Below are 20,224 nucleotides of genomic sequence, written 5' to 3'. Positions count from 1 at the left end.
CTCCTCCTGCTCCGGCGGCTCTCCAACCACCACCGTGCCCTCTTCTGCCTTCACCAGCTCCTCCGCCACCATCATTGACAGCCTTGCCACCCTCACCTTTCCTCCTCCAGAACAGCTACTGGGGGAGTGGAGATAATACAGAGCAGCTCCCGGAGCCACGACGGAGATCAAAGAGACGGCATACCCCATCCTGGAACGGCTGACTGTCTGGGAGAACCAGCTCCGGTGAGATCGCCGAGGGGCGCGGGATTTCCTGGGCGGGACGGCAAGCGGCCGGAGTCCCTCCCTTCCTCCTTCCTAGGCCAGCTGACAGAATTGGGCAGGCGGTCCCCTCGGGCTGCAGCGGCTGGTGCCCCCACCACGCGAGGCCCCCCGGACCAACTGAGAGAGTTGGGTCGGAAATCCCGAGACCGCGGAGAACGGTGACCGGGGGGGTCCCTTACAAACACGTGACTCCCCGGTCCGGCTGGGAACGGTGCACTCTCTCGGGCTGCGGCGGCTGGCGCCCTCCCGCCATGCTTGGCGCCCCGGGCCGACTAGGAAATTTGGTCGGGCGCTCTCCCGGGCTGCGGCGGCCAGCGACCCTCCCTGCGTTCGGACCCCCGGGCCGGCTGGCACACTTCCAAGTCGCTTCGGCTGGCGAACCTCCCCCACGGCGAGAGTTTTCCAAAGTTAAAGGACCCACAGCACCTTTTACTGGTGGAACCCGCAGACAAACGTGTGCCACGAGCGCCACCTACTGGGCAGGATAAGAAAAACAGAACCCAGAGATTTCACAGAAAAATCTTTCAACCTGTTGGGTCCAACACCCAGGGAAATCTGACTAAATGCCCAGACGCCAGCAGAAGATAACGGATCACGCTCAGAAAATTGAAAATATGGCCCAGTCAAAGGAACAAACCAATAGTTCAAATGAGATACAGGAGCTGAAACAACTAATGCTGAATATACGAACAGAAATGGAAAACCTCTTCAAAAATGAAATAGATAAATTGAGGGAAGACATGAAGAAGACATGGGCTGAACAAAAAGAAGAAATAGAAAAACTGAAAAAACAAATCACAGAGCTTATGGAAGTGAAGGATAAAGTAGAAAAGATGGAAAAAACAATGGATACCTACAATGATAGATTTAAAGAGACAAAAGATAGAATTAGTGATTTGGAGGATGGAACATCTGAATTCCAAAAAGAAACAGAAACTATTGGGGAAAGAATGGAAAATTTTGAACAGGGTATCAGGGAACTCAAGGACAATATGAAGCGCACAAATATACGTGTTGTGGGTGTCCCAGAAGGAGAAGAGAACGGAAAAGGAGGAGAAAAACTAATGGAAGAAATTATCACTGAAAATTTCCCAACTCTTATGAAAGACCTAAAATTACAGATCCAAGAAGTGCAGTGCACCCCAAAGAGATTAGACCCAAATAGGCGTTCCCCAAGACACTTACTAGTTAGAATGTCAGAGGTCAAAGAGAAAGAGAGGATCTTGAAAGCAGCAAGAGAGAAGCAATCCATCACATACAAGGGAAACCCAATAAGACTATGTGTAGATTTCTCAGCAGAAACCATGGAAGCTAGAAGACAGTGGGATGATATATTTAAGTTACTAAAAGAGAAAAACTGCCAACCAAGACTCCTTTATCCAGCAAAATTGTCCTTCAAAAATGAGGGAGAAATTAAAACATTCTCAGACAAAAAGTCACTGAGAGAATTTGTGACCAAGAGACCAGCTCTGCAAGAAATACTAAAGGGAGCACTAGAGTCAGATACGAAAAGACAGAAGAGAGAGACATGGAGAAGAGTGTAGAAAGAAGGAAAGTCAGATATGATATATATAATACAAAAGGCAAAATGGTAGAGGAAAATATTATCCAAACAGTAATAACTCTAAATGTCAATGGACTGAATTCCCCAATTAAAAGACATAGACTGGAAGAATGGATTAAAAAACAGGATCCTTCTATATGCTGTCTACAGGAAACACATCTTAGACCCAAAGATAAATATAGGTTGAAAGTGAAAGGTTGGGAAAAGATATTTCATGCAAATAACAACCAGAAAAGAGCAGGAGTGGCTATACTAATATCCAACAAATTAGACTTCAAATGTAAAACAGTTAAAAGAGACAAAGAAGGATACTATATACTAATAAAAGGAACAATTAAACAAGAAGACATAACAATCATAAATATTTACGCACCGAACCAGAATGCCCCAAAATACGTGAGGAATACACTGCAAACACTGAAAAGGGAAATAGACACATATACCATAATAGTTGGAGACTTCAATTCACCACTCTCATCAATGGACAGAACATCTAGATAGAGGATCAATAAAGAAATAGAGAATCTGAATATTACTATAAATGAGCTAGACTTAACAGACATTTATAGGACATTACATCCCACAACAGCAGGATACACCTTTTTCTCAAGTGCTCATGGATCATTCTCAAAGATAGACCATATGCTGGGTCACAAAGCAAGTCTTAACAAATTTAAAAAGATTGAAATCATACACAACACTTTCTCGGATCATAAAGGAATGAAGTTGGAAATCAATAATAGGCGGAGTGCCAGAAAATTCACAAATACGTGGAGGCTCAACAACACACTCTTAAACAACAAGTGGGTCAAAGAAGAAATTGCAAGAGAAATTAGTAAATACCTCGAGGAGAATGAAAATGAAAACACAACATATCAAAACTTATGGGACGCAGCAAAGGCAGTGCTAAAAGGGAAATTTATTGCCCTAAATGCCTATATCAGAAAAGAAGAAAAGGAAAAGATGCAGGAATTAACTGTCCACTTGGAAGAACTGGAGAAAGAACAGCAAACGAATCCCAAAGCAAGCAAAAGGAAAGAAATAACAAAGAGTAGAGCAGAAATAAATGAAATTGAAAACATGAAAACAATAGAGAAAATCAATAAGACCAGAAGTTGGTTCTATGAGAAAATCAATAAGATTGATGGGCCCTTAGCAAGATTGACAAAAAGAAGAAGAGAGAGGATGCAAATAAATAAGATCAGAAATGGAAGAGGAGACATAACTACTGACCTCACAGAAATAAAGGAGGTAATAACAGGATACTATGAACAACTTTACGCTAATAAATACAACAATTTAGATGAAATGGACGGGTTCCTGGAAAGACATGAACAACCAACTTTGACTCAAGAAGAAATAGATGACCTCAACAAACCAATCACAAGTAAAGAAATTGAATTAGTCATTCAAAAGCTTCCTAAAAAAAAAAAGTCCAGGACCAGACGGCTTCACATGTGAATTCTATCAAACATTCCAGAAAGAATTAGTACCAACTCTTCAAACTCTTCAAAAAAATCGAAGTGGAGGGAAAACTACCTAATTCATTCTATGAAGCCAACATCACCCTCATACCAAAACCAGGCAAAGATATTACAAAAAAAAGAAAACTACAGACCAATCTCTCTAATGAATATAGATGCAAAAATCCTCAATAAAATTCTAGAAAATCGTATCCAACAACACATTAAAAGAATTATACATCATGACCAAGTAGGATTCATCCCAGGTATGCAAGGATGGTTCAACATAAGAAAATCAATTAATGTAATACACCACATCAACAAATCAAAGCAGAAAAATCACATGATCATCTCAATTGATGCAGAGAAGGCATTTGACAAGATTCAACATCCTTTCCTGTTGAAAACACTTCAAAAGATAGGAATACAAGGGAACTTCCTTAAAATGATAGAGGGAATATATGAAAAACCCACAGCTAATATCATCCTCAATGGGGAAAAATTGAAAACGTTCCCCCTAAGATCAGGAACAAGACAAGGATGTCCACTATCACCACTATTATTCAACATTGTGTTGGAGGTTCTAGCCAGAGCAATTAGACAAGAAAAAGAAATACAAGGCATCAAAATTGGAAAGGAAGAAGTAAAACTATCACTGTTTGCAGACGATATGATACTATACGTCGAAAACCCGGAAAAATCCACAACAAAACTACTAGAGCTAATAAATGAGTACAGCAAAGTAGCAGGTTACAAGATCAACATTCAAAAATCTGTAGCATTTCTATACACTAGTAATGAACAAGCTGAGGGGGAAATCAAGAAACGAATCCCATTTACAATCGCAACTAAAAGAATAAAATACCTAGGAATAAATTTAACTAAACAGACAAAAAACCTATATAAAGAAAACTACAAAAAACTGCTAAAAGAAATCACAGAAGACCTAAATAGATGGAAGGGCATACCGTGTTCATGGATTGGAAGACTAAATATAATTAAGATGTCAATCCTACCTAAATTGATCTACAGATTCAATGCACTACCAATCAAAATCCCAACAACTTATTTGTCAAAAATAGAAAAACCAATAAGCAAATTTATCTGGAAGGGCAGGGTGCCCCGAATTGCTAAAAACATCTTTAGGAAAAAAACGAAGCTGGAGGTCTCGTGCTGCCTGACTTTAAGGCATATTATGAAGCCACAGTGGTCAAAACAGCATGGTATTGGCATAAAGATAGATATATCGACCAATGGAATCGAATAGAGTGCTCAGATATAGACCCTCTCATCTATGGACATTTGATCTTTGATAAGGCAGTCAAGTCAACTCACCTGGGACAGAACAGTCTCTTCAATAAATGGTGCCTAGAGAACTGGATATCCATATGCAAAAGAATGAAAGAAGACCCATATCTCACACCTTATACAAAAGTTAACTCAAAATGGATCAAAGATCTAAACATTAAGTCTAAGACCATAAAACAGTTAGAGGAAAATGTAGGGAGATATCTTATGAAACTTACAATTGGAGGCGGTTTTATGGACCTTAAACCTAAAGCAAGAGCACTGAAGAAGGAAATAAATAAATGGGAGCTCCACAAAACTAAACACTTTTGTGCATCAAAGAACTTCATCAAGAAAGTAGAAAGACAGCCTACACAATGGGAGATAATATTTGGAAATGACATATCAGATAAAGGTCTAGTATCCAGAATTTATAAAGAGATTGTTCAACTCAACAACAAAAAGACAGCCAACCCAATTACAAAATGGGAAAAAGACTTGAACAGACACCTACCAGAAGAGGAAATACGGATGGCCAAGAGGCACATGAAGAGATGCTCAATGTCCCTGGCCATTAGAGAAATGCAAATCAAAACCACAATGAGATATCATCTCACACCCACCAGAATGGCCATTATCAACAAAACAGAAAATGACAAGTGCTGGAGAGGATGCGGAGAAAGAGGCACACTTATCCACTGTTGGTGGGAATGTCAAATGGTGCAACCACTGTGGAAGGCAGTTTGGCGGTTCCTCAAAAAGCTGAATATAGAATTGCCATATGAACCAGCAATACCATTGCTAGGTATCTACTCAAAGGACTTAAGGGCAAAGACACAAACGGACATTTGCACACCAATGTTTATAGCAGCGTTATTTACAATTGCAAAGAGATAGAAACAGTCAAAATGTCCATCAACAGACGAGTGGCTAAACAAACTGTGGTGTATACATACGATGGAATATTATGCAGCTTTAAGACAAGATAAACTTATGAAGCATGTAATAACATGGATGGACCTAGAGAACATTATGCTGAGTGAGTCCAGCCAAAAACTAAAGGACAAATACTGTATGGTCCCACTGATGTGAACGGACATTCGAGAATAAACTTGGAATATGTCATTGGTAACAGAGTCCAGCAGGAGTTAGAAACAGGGTAAGATAATGGGTAATTGGAGCTGAAGGGATACAGACTGTGCAACAGGACTAAATACAAAAACTCAAAAATGGACAGCACAATAATACCTAAGTGTAAAGTAATCATGTTAAAACACTGAATGAAGCTGCATCTGAGCTATAGGTTTTGTTTTGTTTTGTTTTGTTTTGTTTTTACTATTATTATTACTTTTATTTCTTTTCTCTATATTAACATTCTGTATCTTTTTCTGTTGTGTTGCTAGTTCCTCTAAACCAATGCAAATGTACTAAGAAATGATGATCATGCATCTATGTGATGATGTTAAGAATTACTGATTGCATATGTAGAATGGTATGATTTCTAAATGTTGGGTTAATTTCTTTTTTTCCGTTAATTAATAAAAAAAAAATCAAACCAGTGAATTGAGGGAGGATCTAAAGAAGGCAAGGAATGAACAAAAAGAAGAAATCAAAAGTCTGAAAAAACAAATCACAGAACTTCTGGGAATGAAAAGCACAGTAAAAGAGATGAAAAAAGCAATGGAAACCTACAATGTTAGATTTCAAGAGGCAGGAGACAGGATTAATGAACTGGGGGACAGGACATCTGAAATCCGACAAGCAAAAGAAAATATAGGGAAAAGAATGGACAGATATGAGCAGGGACTCAGGGAATTGAATGACAACATGAAGCATATGAATATATGTGTTGTGGGTGTCCCAGAAGGAGAACAGAAGGGAAAAGGAGGAGAAAAACTAATGGAGAAAATTATTGAAATTTTCCAAACTTTTATGAAAAACTTAAAATTACAGATCCAAGAAGTGCAGCTTACCCCAAACAGAATAGATGCAAATAGACACACTCCAAGACACTTACCAATCAGAATATCATGATGTCAAAGAGAAAGAGAGATTCTTGAAAGCAGCAAGAGAAAAACAATCCATCACATACAAGGGAAACCCAATAAGACTATGCATAGATTTCTCAGCAGAAACCATGGAGGCAAGAAGACAGTGAGATGATATATTTAAGATACCAAAAGAAAAAAACTGCCAACCAAGAATTCTATATCCAGCAAAACTGTCCATCAAAAAAGAGGGGGAAATTAAAACATCTTCAGACAAAAAATCACTGAGAAAATTTGTGACCAAGAGACAGGCTCTGCAGGAAACACTACAGGGAACACTAGAGATAGATAGGAAAAGACAGGAGAGAGAGGTGTGGAGAAGAGTGTAGAATTGAAAACTATCAGTAAAGGTAAAAATAAGAAAAATTAGATATGACATATAAAATCCAAAAGGCAAAATGGTAGAAGAAAGTACTGCCCATACAGTAACAGCACTAAATGTTAATGGATTAAACTTCCCAATCAAAAGACATAGACTGGCAGAATGGATTAAAAAAACAGGACCCATCTATATGCTGTCTACAGGAGATGCATCTTAGACCCAAGGATAAACATGGATTGCAAGTGAAAGGGTGGGAAAAGATATTTCATACAAATAACAATCAGAAAAGAGCAGGAGTAGCTATACTAATATCCAACAAATTAGACTTCAAATGTAAAACAACAAAAAGAGACAAAGAAGGACACTATGTATTTAAAAAAGGAACAATTCAACAAGAAGACATAACAATCATAAATATTTATGCACCAAGCCAGAGTGCTCCAAAATACATGAGGCAAATACTGGAAACACTGAAAAGAGAAACAGACACATCTACCATAATAGTTGGAGACTTCAATTCCCCACTCTAATCAATGGACAGAACATCTAGACGGAGGATCAATAAAGAAACAGAGAATTAATAATACAGTAAATGAGCTAGACTTAACAGACATTTATAGAACATTATACCCCACAACAGAATGATCATGGATCATTCTCAAGGATAGACCATATGCTGGGTCACAAAGCAAGTCTCAATACATTAAAAAATATTGAAATCATACAAAACACTTTCTCAGATCATAAAAGAATGACGTTGGAAATCAATAATCCTCAATGAGAGGAGGGGAAAGGGGTATGGTATTATTGATGTATTTTTCTTTTTTCTTTTTATTTCTTTTTCTGAATTGATGCAAATGTTCTAAGAAATTATCATGATGATGAATATACAACAATGTGATGATATTGTGAGTTATTGATTATATACCAAGAATGGAATGATCATATGATAAGAATGTTTGTTTTTGTATGTTGTTATGTTTTTAAAAAAAATAAGAAAAACTTTTTTGAAAACTTAAAATAAAAATAAATAAATAAAGCCACTGGGGTCACGAGTATCCTATCCCTCACCCAAAAGAGAAGAAAAAAAGAAAGTAAAATAACAGCATATAGAATGAGAGAAAAATATTTAGAAACCACTTTTATCCAATAAGGGTTTAATATCCAGAAAATATGAAATCCTACACTCAATAATAAAGAGATAAAATTTTTTTATATGAGCCAAAAACTTGAATAGACATTTCTCCAAAAAAAGATGTACACATGGCTAAAAAGCACATGAAAAGATGTTCAACATTATTAGGCACTAGGAAACTACAAATGAAAACCACAATGAGTTACCATTTCATATCCACTAGAGTGGGCCCTATTAAAAAAAGTAAGCTCATCAATAAGTCCTACTTACAACGGGTCCACAAACACAAGAAGAGATTAAATTTAAGAACATGCCTTTCTGGGGTGCATACAGCTTCAAAACACCACAGGGAACAAGGAAGATAAAATTATCAATTAATGACATATAAAACAAACATATAAAGAGAATCAACAAAGTAAAAAATTAGTTCTTTGAAAAGACCAATATACTTAATAAACCCCAGTTAAGACACTTCAAGAAAAAAGGAAAAAAAGCAAATATAATAAACCCCAGTTAAGACACTTCAAGAAAAAAGGAAAAAAAGCAAATAACAGGAACAAAAGATTACACAGATTACAGATTCTAGAGACATTAAAATATAATAAAGGATTAACAACTTTATGTCAATAGCTTTGAATGTTAAGCCAAATAGACTGATTCCTAGAAAAATATAGCTTACAGAAAGTGTTCAGAAAAACAAATAGAAAATCTGAATAGTCCTACATCTATCAGAGAAATGAAATATAGCCTATTTTTTTTATATAGTAACATTTGTAAGTTATCACCTTATGTCATTAAATACTCTTCAGTAATAGAGGGCATTTAATAGAGTGGTTAGCAAGTCAAATGGGGGCTTGATTTAAGCTGTGCCAGTTATTAACCATATGACTTCCGAAAAATTACAAACCCTCTCTATGCCAAAAAATTTTTAAATACCAAACTAATAGATGGGATATCACATTTACTTAGTACAGTGTGTTGGATGTAGTGGGTTCTGCATAGCAATGAGTATAATTTTTAAAACTGTAAGATTACTTATTTCCCCCTCTTTCTCTATAAGAATGTCATTGTTTATCTCTTCATATATCCCTAATTTCCTCAGGATAAAATCCTAGAAATAAAATTAATAGGTCAAACAGATTTATTACCCAACAGATCTAATTGTCTTTCAAAAATGCTGAATCCATTTAAACTTCTACAAACATTAGGCAAATGCTCATTTTCCTATACCCTTCCCAGCCTGTATAGCATCTTTTTTTTTTAACTCTTCGTCAATTTGATAGGATAAAGTGGAAGATCAGTATTTTACTTACTTTCCATTTTATAAATTGCTTTTTCCTATCTTTTCATCACAGCAGATGAGAGGATAAAAAAAAAAATTGTACCTGGTACAATTTATAAAGGCCTGATGGGCAAGGGGTACCCAGACAAGTACCACCTGAAGATATTTTAGCCAGTGTCTTACCTTGCCAGGCTGCTCTACCACACAATGGATTGATTTAGACAACAAAAAGTTATTGATTCACATTTTCGGAGGCCAGATGTCCAAAATGAAGACCATGCTTTCTTACCAAAGACTGTAGCATTCTGGGGTGTCTTGCTGCAATCCTGGGAGCTCCTTGGCTTGTATCTCTGCCTCCCACACAGAAAGACATCTCACTCCTTGCATCTGCTCTTCTGGTTCCTGCTGACTTTCAGTTTCTGGCTTCTCAGTGTGGCTCTCTTTGACTTCTGGCTACTGGTTTCTTCTCTTTTTAAGCCTGCCGTAATGTGGATTGAGAACCTGCCTCATTCATTAAGGCCACACTTGCACTAAAAAATAACATCTTCTAGAGCTCCTATTTACAACGGGTTCATACTCCCAGGAATGAGGATTAAGATTAAGAACATGTCCGTGTCAGGGTAGGTACTTCAACCCACACCCAGCACTCATCTTCCCTTTCTGGGGCTCCAAAAATTGTTTGCATATGAGCCTTCCTCCTGACTACCCTCTTCCATCCATATTTCTTACAGGATACTTGTATTTTTCATATTGCCTCATAAGCACTCCTTAAATGGTTGTTTGGTGTTTACCTTTCAATTATGATTATGGTTTATTTACTTTCATTGTCATTTAATAGTGAAAGTACTCATGCCACAGATTTGCCTCATATCCTATGGGCTCTTTCAGGGATTTTTCTCGTTATCATTATTTTCTAAACTTTTGCATCTGCAATTTCTATTTCTTAGTGTCCAGATTTAGGATGCAAATATCAAAGCAAAAGCAAAATCAGAACAGCATAATTACCAACTCATGTCATCTTCTGAATTTTGATTCTTTAATAATTATAGAATATTAATTAGAAAACAAAAGAACCATATGATAATGATAGTCTCAACTTGAGTTTATATATTCTTTTCAATTCAAAAGTCAAGAAAAAATTTGGGGAGCAGGGAAAGAATACAAATTCTAAAAAGCAAAAGGTATCCACATTAGCTTTCAGAAATTATGTGCAGTTGGAAATGATATTGCACAATTATCAAATAATGTTTTATCATACCAGATGTACTCTATACTCAATCCTCAGAAAATGAGACAATTCTAATGCCAGGTTGTGGACAAGCACCAGCTGTAGCTAAGTCTTTAGTGCTCTCAAGTGAAAAACATGTCATCAGAGCAAACATCCCTGAGTCCGTTTTATTGGGACTAGAAATTACTTCCATGATAAACACTGTCTGTAGCATTGTTTCTATTGCAGCATCGTCAGTTTAGAAAAGCGTTGATATTTCCAAAAGAGCCATCTGATAAGAGACTTTGAAATTTTTCAGGCTGAGAACAGATCATGGCTTTTTGTCAATTTAAGCCCCTATGTCCAAAACAAGGCCACAGGAACACAAAATCTAATGAACTGACAGAGAGGCATTGCCTGAACCAAGGTATTTACAGGAACTTTAATGCAGCACCTTCTCAAATGAAAACTGCGAGTAAAATCTGTGCAACCTAAGAGAAAAATTGGCAAACTTAATTTGGCTTACTTGTGTTTATAAAATTAATAGTTAATATCCTTGCTCATTAGAAGGTATATAATCATGTCAAACAAGATAAAATTGTGCCCCACACAGTGAGACACAATAAAATGAACTTTGAGGGCATGGAAAAGTAAAGTAACAAAGACTGGAAGAATATGCAACTGCAAAAGGGACACTGGTTTTAGCTTCTCCTTTGGTACAAATGACCCTGTTGCCTGCAAAGCATGGCTATAGAACCTGAGGCACTCACTTTTTTCAGATGTGGCGGACACAGATTTCCTGACATGAGCTTTTCCCAAACTGACTTCCCATCAAATCCTTATATCCCAGCACAGATTCAACATTAGTGTGAGAATACCATTTGGAAAATATTTTGCCAAGGAATACATATTGACGTGTATACAATATATTGCCCAGTGGATAAATACTAAAAGATAATAGCAATTTTGTTATTATATATCTTTATATAATATAGGATATATTTATATATTATATATTTTATTTATTTCTATATATGCACACACTTCTGAGGATGTCAAAACAATATAAATGTATGTGTGTATATTTAACAGAGAACTGAATCAGAGCTACTTTACAAACTTTAATTTTTTAAAACTAGAGAAATGAGCTTGAGTAAGAGCCACCTCTGATAGCCATTCATTTATTCAATCAATAAATATGTATTACATTCCTCCTATATACTGTGGGTGTAAGGTAGTAAGCAAATACAATGTCCTAACTTTCTGCAAGTTTGGGGTCCGGCAGGGAAGGGCCTGCTCCAGGGGACACCATCCACATATGTCATGCATGACCTGAACTAAGAACACAGATTTAGCCAAATAATTCCATTAATGAATTAATGATTACCAGCTTGGATAAGAGCTCAGAAAGAAAAGAACATGGTTTTCTAACAAAGAAGGCACCCAACTTAGAAGGAAGGTGGGCAGGTAAGGAGGTAGGTGTGGCATTCAAATCAGAAGATACAGGATGGGCAAAGGCACTTAGCAGGAGAAAGCATAACATTCTGCAGAAACTGGGAAAAGTCCAACCTGCCTGAGGCAACAGAAGAGAAGGAAAGATAGTTTGAAATAAGGTGGGGGTGAGCCTCATAAGCCAGACTAGGTATTTGTGGTTTTATTAAGACTGTAAAGGGAAACTACTAGTAGATTTTTAAAAGAGGTAAGTGGTGATTAGATCTTTCACCTTAAAAATTTAAAATATCAGGACAAAATGACATCCTGAAGCACATGACAAGATGGCTGAGCCTTGAGGACATAATGCTGAGCGAAATTAGCCAGACACAGAAGGATAGATACTGTATGATTCCACTTTCATGACCAGCATAAAGGTATAATCAGAGGCCTATAATACAGAATATAGGGGACTTAGAGATACATAGAAGCTAGAGATGGGTGAACCATTAGCTAATGAGGTTAAATTCCAATGTAAGGGAATAGATAAGAGCAAAGGCTATTCTCTAGTGGGTCTAGAAGTAACATTACCATATTGAAGATGAACAAGATTGAAAGGGGTTGTATAGTCCTACGTGTCCCATGGATTCGCACTAGAAATATGAATGTGTTCTCGTAGGAGTTACTTCAAAGATATGATTCTTGTATAAAGAGTGTTTAAGTCCAGCGTAGAGGGGAAAAACTGCTATTGCATGCTATAAGCTATGTTCAAAAGTAAACCATCAGTACTACCACAGCAACAGCAGAGGTAAATAATCAGGGGAGAGACAAGAGATAAGAGGAGGTTTAGATTTCCTATTTGTTGAGGGTGTGTTTATTGGTTTCCTGTCTCTTGGGAACAATGAAATTATCTAAAATTGAGAATGTTGATGGACTGCAGACTTGGGGCCTTCTACATGATGCCCGATGAATGCAGGTGCCTGAAGGATGCACTGATGGAGAAGTAGATTGGTGAACAATGGTGTATACTTATGAACGAAGGTTCTGCTGCTACAAAAAGGAATAATGTCATGAGGCACGCAACGATGCAAATAAACATGTGGGACATATGGTATAAGACAAAATAAGTCAGAAACAAAAGAAAAACAACAATGATATGGTCACCTTTAGAAAATGCTTATAAGAAAACGGAGGCCCAAATTGTAAGCTTTCAGAGCAGACATATTAAGTCCAGAGTGGTGATTATTATTTCTGGATTTTGGAGAGGCTGTTTTATATATGTAACCTGATATTTAGAGATGAGAACGAAGTCGTAGAGGTTAGAGGGTCGTAGAGGGTTAAAGCAATTCAGAACACAGGGGTAAGGAAGACAGTGTCTATTATTTTAGAACCATACATACTCTTTGAGACCAATGGAAGAAAGGTTTATTTGATCTGGAACTGAAATTTTCTGTAGTGCATAATCTAATTCAACCTATTTGTATAGCTCATTTGAATAAATGAAACACATGAAGCACAGAATAAGAAAGAGGTCCTTTAATCCTGTGTAGATTATTGTAATGCCTGGAAACATCCTAGAGTATATTAAGCAGATAATTAAAAAGTGTTGGCAAAGTCCCCTGAGGGAGGGGAGATAGAATATGGAACTATTAAATCTTACCATCAGGGAATCCCCTGATATTGCGTCAAACTTTAGGGACACCCAAATCAATAGGCCATGCCCTTGACCATAAGGCTTACTCTTGTGAAGCTTATATAGGTAATGGAGAAGCTTAGACTACCTATAGGCAAGCCTAAGGGTTACTTCTGGAGGACCTCTGTTGTTTCTCAGATGTGGCCTCAGTCTCTCTAAGCCCAACTCTGCAAGTGAAATCATTGCCCTCCCCACTACGTGGAACATGGCATTCTGGGGTGAAAGTCTCCCTGGCAACGTGGGAGATGACTCCCAGGGATGAATACTGGCCTGGCACCATGGGATCAACAATTACATCCTGAACAAAAGGGGGAAAAGAAGTGTAATTAATAAAGTATCAGTGGCAGAGAGAGTTCAAATACAGTCAAGAGGCTACTCTGGAGGTTGCTCTTATGCAAGCTTCAGGTAGACCTTGCTACCTAACATAACTTGCCAACCCCCAACCAGAACAATTTCAGCCAATCCTAAAGAACACCTAGAGAAATATATAAGATTCCACAAGGGTTCCAGTCACTAGAGTAACTTGCCAGAAACCTACAACCTCCAGATGGGTCCCTTGTCCAGATAAATCCTGAAAACTAGCCCAGCCTCTCCAAATATCAGATAGTTCCATCTCCCTACCCTATATTAGTGACAGACCCTTCCAATATCAAAAATTTAGAATTGCCATAGCCCAAACAATCCCAGTGAGAAGTATGAAAAGATCAAAGGTGATGGTGAAATTATACACAGAACATAGGACTTAACAAATGAATATCAATGCTGGATCATTAAATTGGTATCTGTTTTAGTCTCCAGTATTTCAGAGTAGCTAGAAATAAAAACCTAAAATTGTGAAATTGTAACCCATGTCAAAGTCTGCAATATGTTCTACAACTAATTGCGGTGCTATGCTTTAACATGTATAGCTTTTTTGTATATGTTATTTTTCACCAAAAAAAAAAACAAGGAAAAAAAATTGATTGTGATGATCTAAAAAGTATTTAAGCCCTCTAGCCTCCTATATTCTGGAGCAGTGAGAAGGAAAAATATGAGAGGATCATTTGGTAGCCCATGATAAACTCTGGGATCTGTCCTGTAACCACTTGTGGAAGAGTGCTTTGAAAACCATTGCTGTTTTATTTCTTTGCTTTGTATATATGTCATACTATACAATAAAAAAAGTTTTAAAAAAATTTTAAACAGCACTGTAGGGACAGTGTGGAGAAGGCAGAAAGGAGTGGTGAGAATCAATGTGGAAGACAATCAAGGGACTAGCACCAACTCCCTCAAGGGTCTCTGGCAGGCTGCTATCATAAATACCATACAATGAGCTGGCTTAAGCAACAGGGATTTTTTGACCCTCAGTTTTGAGACTAGAAGAAGTCCCGGCAAGCCTCGCTTTCTCCTGAAGTCTGTGCTTCTGGGCTGGCTTGCCTGCAAGCCTTGGTTCCTTGGCCTCTAGTTCTTCCTCTTGTTGTGCGGTGATGTCACTTCCTGAGTCTGCTCTTCCCGTTTCCGGGGATGGCTGGTTTCCACTGACTTCCGGTTTCCGCTGACTTTCCGCATTCCTGTGCGTTTTCTCACTCTGCTTCCAGTTTCTTCTCTTTATAAGGCTTCCACTAATAAGGATTTAAGACCCACCCTTTTTACAGTTGACCACATCTTAACTAAAAATAATATCTTCTGAAGGTCCTATTTAGGCTGGGTTCAAACCCACAGGGGATGCAGGTTAAGAACTCATGTTTGTTCAGGTACATAATTCAACATATCACAGTCTCTTACAGTATAATTTTATTATAACCTAATAAATACAGAGATATAAGTGTACAGATTTGACCTTACATGGAGGGAAAAATAATGAGAAAAGTCAGCACAGCCATCATCAAAGTTTATATCCTCATTCTAAAAGTTAAAACCCGTGGGGGAGGCTGCGACTTCCTTTCTTTCCAGATACCTGAAGTTCCTACCACATGCTTACTTAACCTTGCTTATTATGGCTCCCTTTTTTTTAAGAGGTATATTTGAACTTCTGTTTAAATACTTCATCTCACTTGCCATTATTCTCCCATTTTCACAATGTTTGCTTAAGTCGCTTTCTGAATGTATACGATGAGTATTTTTATGAATGCAAAGACTTCCTTCTCTATAGATCCCCAAACAATTTCTGGAAAGGACAGAGATGGCAGGAAATCTTGAGTTATCCCCATGAATTAAAGGAAACCTGTAAAAGTCATGATTTAAGGCATCTAGTTTTTGGCTGTGGATGTTCCCCTTATTTTTTCCTGTGTACAGGAAAAATGGTAAAAGTTATATTTCAAAGGAGGAGGCAAGGAAGAAGGGAATGAAGGGATGGAGCAGAAAGAGAAGGAAGGAAAAGAGAAAGAGGAGGAAGAGGAAGCTAAGGGTCTGTGACCTTGTCCAGATTGTAATTAGAACAACTGATTGTGAATTGACATTTTTAAGACAAGCAGGGACATTTTCATGTGGATTTTGTATCGGATACTATTAAGGCATTCTGTTAGGCGTGAAAATGCCTTGGTGGTGATGTAAAAAAAAATAATAAATTACACCTTTATCAATTAGAGATGCATACTGAAGCATCTGTGGATAAAAGGGCATGATGTCTAGAAATTACTTTATCATACTCCAGAAAGGGGAAACATAATGGAATGTGATTGTCAAAAGGTTAAAACTAAATTATTGAGACTAGCTGATGAGAGCATAGTGATTCATTATACTTTTCTCTTTACTTTTATATTATTTGAAAAGGGAGGCAAAGGAGACAGAAGGCAAATTGCAGTGAGCTGAGGAGTGATAGGGGGATACTTTCTGTTTTTGTTTCTAAAGTCTTCTGTAAATTTGTTTAACTTTTTTAGTAGCATATACAACTCATTTCCCATTATAACCACTTTCGAGTGTATACTTCAGTGGCATTGATTATATTCCCAATATTGTGCTGCTATCACCAACATCCATTATCACAACTTTTTCATCACCTCAAACAGAGACTCTGCCCACCCCCACAAGCAACAACCGCCCTCCCACCCCTACCACTACCTTTTCCAACCCCAGCCCCTGGTAGCCTGTAATCTACTATCTGTCTCTCTAAAATTCTACTGGCTCATTTGGGCCAGCATTTAAACATGTCCACATCTTTCTTTCTCATCTTTTCTACAAATAAAAAAAAAGCCCTCTATCCTCACATCTGCTCCATCTACCCTCTTCTCTCTTCTCACCTTCATGTTAAGCTTCTCCAGAGAGGCCCATATACATTATCAACCTCTGTTCACCACCACTCACTCATTCAGATCAGAATTGTGTTTCCATGGGTCCCCTGAAACAAGTCTCACTAAGGTCAATGACGATACTGTGTCCCCAAATCCAGTAGAGATGGGGGACCCAGAAAACACTCCATAAGAATCTTAAACTGATCACCTTCTCATGATCATCCATTTTCCCTTAGACAAAGAAATAATTATAGAAAATTGTAGAAATTGTCACTCCATCACAAAAACCTAACAAAAAATTCAGTGTGCAATCGTATTTAGGGAAATTGACAACAAAACTTTAACCGAGTTCAGTGTTAAAAAGCTTCTCATCCCTGTAGACCAGTTGTCTACAAATTTTTTCTGTAAAGGTTCAGATAGTAAATATTTTCTGCTTTGCCAAAAGGTTTCTGTGCAAAAGCAGCCATAGGCTACATGTAAACAATGGGTATGAAACTATTTACAAAATCAGGCAGATAACCAAATTTGGCCCTAGCCTTAGCTTGCTGACCCTTTGCTCTAAATCTATCCTCTACAGCTCACAGTTACTGCACAACAAAATGAGAGGGGATCTGCAAATACTTCCCATATGTCTCACCTTCCTTGTGAATTGGTTTAGGGCTAGGCATTCTTCCAAAAATTGTTTTCTAAATGGTCCAACATCCCTCAGGCAAACAGAAGAGTCTCTCTCCTTTGTCTGTCTTGTTAGCATTCCAGATTGTTCCTCAGAGTCGGTGAAGAAAGAAAAAACACAGAGAGCATTTTCAGAAAAAGACTCAAGCTCACTTACTTCAAAGGGTTTCTCCTCTAGTTTAGAAAAAAGCATTTGAATCTGCAGCACCACGTCTTGATCAGAAGTACCAGAGTGTCTTAGTCTGTCATCTAGTGGCAGATTGGGGTATGGCAAGGGAAGGATTACAACCAAGATGTGTGACACTAACGGGATGGCGGGCTTTGTAAGAGACACTGCTAAATACTGAGGCCATAGAGGGAGTCAAAAATGCCACAGGCCCTTGCCCTCGTGGAGCTTACAGTCTGTAGTACTGTAGCAGGCAGGCCTTCCCCTCTTTGTAGTTCAGCTGTGCTCTCTGTGGAAAATCCTCAAACCCCATCTCCTGACCTTCAGGAATGGGTAAAACTGCAGGCAAGCGAGATAAGACACATTCCTGGAATAGAAACCCCCTCCCCTAGCCTTCAGGAACTGGTGAAGCTGCAAGTAGGCAAGATAAGACATTCTGGGGTGGGGACCCCTCCCTTAATGGTTCAGCTTTGGGCCATTCTCAGCTTAAATCAGCCAATTGTTTACCTTGTCTTTAACCAAAGAGTCTATAAAAGCTAAGGTTGCCTTTTGTTCCGGGCTCAGACTTTCAGAGGTTACTCACTGAGCCCTATGGCCATGGCAAATAAAACCTGCTTCCCGAAACTACAGATCTTTAGTCTCAGCCTGTTCTAACTTCGCTGAATGTTCCTGGAGGCCTGCGGCCTCGTTCCTGGTTTTCGCGCTACATTTCAGGAGATAGATACTAATTTAAAAATTGCACAAACGTGTAAGAGTGCGAGCATGAAAATTGCAGTGCAGGAGAGGCACGTGAAGCTCCAAGATAAAAGGGGTTGGACCCAGGCAGGAATGTGGAGAAAGCTTCCCTGAGGATGAGATGGTAAAACTGAAGGCTTAGTGGGTGAAGAAGAGAGCAAAAACCCTGATGCAAGAGGAAAGCAATGGGGGTGGAGAGTGGTATGTGATGAGGCCAGGGAGGTAAAGAGGAGTCTGTTGAACAGGGCCTTGGAGACCATGAAAATGCATTTATCCTATAAGCAGAGTGAAACTGTAAAGGATTTTTTTTAATTAATCTTTTTATTTAGAAATAACTTCAAATTTCAGGGCAGTTGCAAAATAATGCAAAATCCATGGAGACAACTCAAAATATCCCATCCCCAGATACCCGGGTCCACCAACTTTTAACATTTTGCTGCATTTACCATATCATTCTATCCTTCCATCTATCTATTTACGTATTTTTCTAAACATTCGAGGGTAGGTTGTATACATCATGCTCCTTGAACAGTTCACACTTCCATGTTTCCTTCCTAAGAACAAGGATATTCTCTAATGTAACCACCTTAAGAACAATTATCAAGTTGGGCATTTTCTCCCCCATTGTTAGATCATGCATCGCATTTAATTGTCACTGTCTCATTACTGCTCTTTATTTAAAAATTGCAGAAACAATATATACGGCATAAAATTACCTGTCTCAACCACTCCCAAGCTGTGAGGTTAATGCACCCACAACCATTCACCACCATCCACTCCCAGAATTTTTCCATCACCCCAAATACCCTGCACCCATTAAACATTAGCCCCCATTCCTTCCTCCCCCTGCCCGTGACAACCTGTACTCTTCTTTCTCTATGAATTTGCATATTCTAGTTACTGCATATAAGTGGAATCATACAATATCTGTCCCTTTGTGTGTCATTTATTTCACTCAGTGTAATGTCTTGAAGGTACATCCAGGTAGTAGCATGTAACAGAACTTCCTTTTTCGGATGAATAATATTCTACTGTACGTGTAGATCACATTGTCTTTATCCACTCATCTGTCAATGAACACTTGGGTTGCTTCCACTTTTTGTTTATTATGAATATTGCAAATACTGTAAATAATGATCACTGGTGTACAAATAGCTGTCTCAGTCCCTGCTTTCATTTTGGCAGGCTGGGTATATACCTGAAAGTGGGATTGCCAGGTCATATGGTAGCTGGGTGTTAAATGTTTGAGGAACTGCCAAACTGTTTTCCACAGAGACAGGCCCATCTTACATTTCCACCGAAAGAACTAAAGTTCCTAGTTCTCCACATCCTTGCCAGCGCTTATTATTTACCTTTTAAATAAAAACTAATAATAGCCATTCTAGTGGTGGGAGATGATATCTGTGATTCTCATTGACATTTCCCTAATGTCTAATAATTTGAGCCTCATTTCATATGCTTATTGGCCATTTTTATATCATCTTTGGAGAAATGTCTGTTCAAATCCTTGCCCATTTTACAGTTGTGTTTGTCTTTTTGTTGTTGACATAATTGGTTTAAGCAATGGGTTGACATAATCTGATTTGTTTAAAAAAAAGTCACACTGTGTATCTATCAGCGTCAAATTAGGTAATAGAAACCACACAGCAATTTGAACAGAGAAATTTTAATATAAAGAAGTATTAAGAGGAGATTAGGGTTACAAGGAATCAGCCTGTAAGAAATAAAGATCTAGAAAAAATATAT

The 20,224-nt window shown here is 38.1% G+C and overlaps 1 protein-coding gene across 1 annotated transcript in view; it reads right to left on the bottom strand.

The window, feature by feature from the left end:
* Positions 1 to 17,663, bottom strand: part of LOC143666756 (uncharacterized) — a 279,905-nt gene extending 262,242 nt beyond the window's left edge. Inside the window, exon 1 of the mRNA XM_077140315.1 lies at positions 17,543 to 17,663. Within this exon, the coding sequence (XP_076996430.1) occupies positions 17,543 to 17,656 (114 nt within the window). The 5' untranslated portion in view covers positions 17,657 to 17,663. The remainder of the gene's footprint in view (positions 1 to 17,542) is intronic.
* Between the last annotated feature and the right edge of the window lie 2,561 nt (positions 17,664 to 20,224).

This window comes from Tamandua tetradactyla, chromosome 2 (genome assembly GCF_023851605.1).
Source record: "Tamandua tetradactyla isolate mTamTet1 chromosome 2, mTamTet1.pri, whole genome shotgun sequence".
In the NCBI taxonomy this organism is placed as follows: Eukaryota; Metazoa; Chordata; class Mammalia; order Pilosa; family Myrmecophagidae; genus Tamandua; species Tamandua tetradactyla.
Note: the sequence above shows the minus strand (reverse complement) of the source record. Positions and strands in the feature narration are given on the sequence as shown.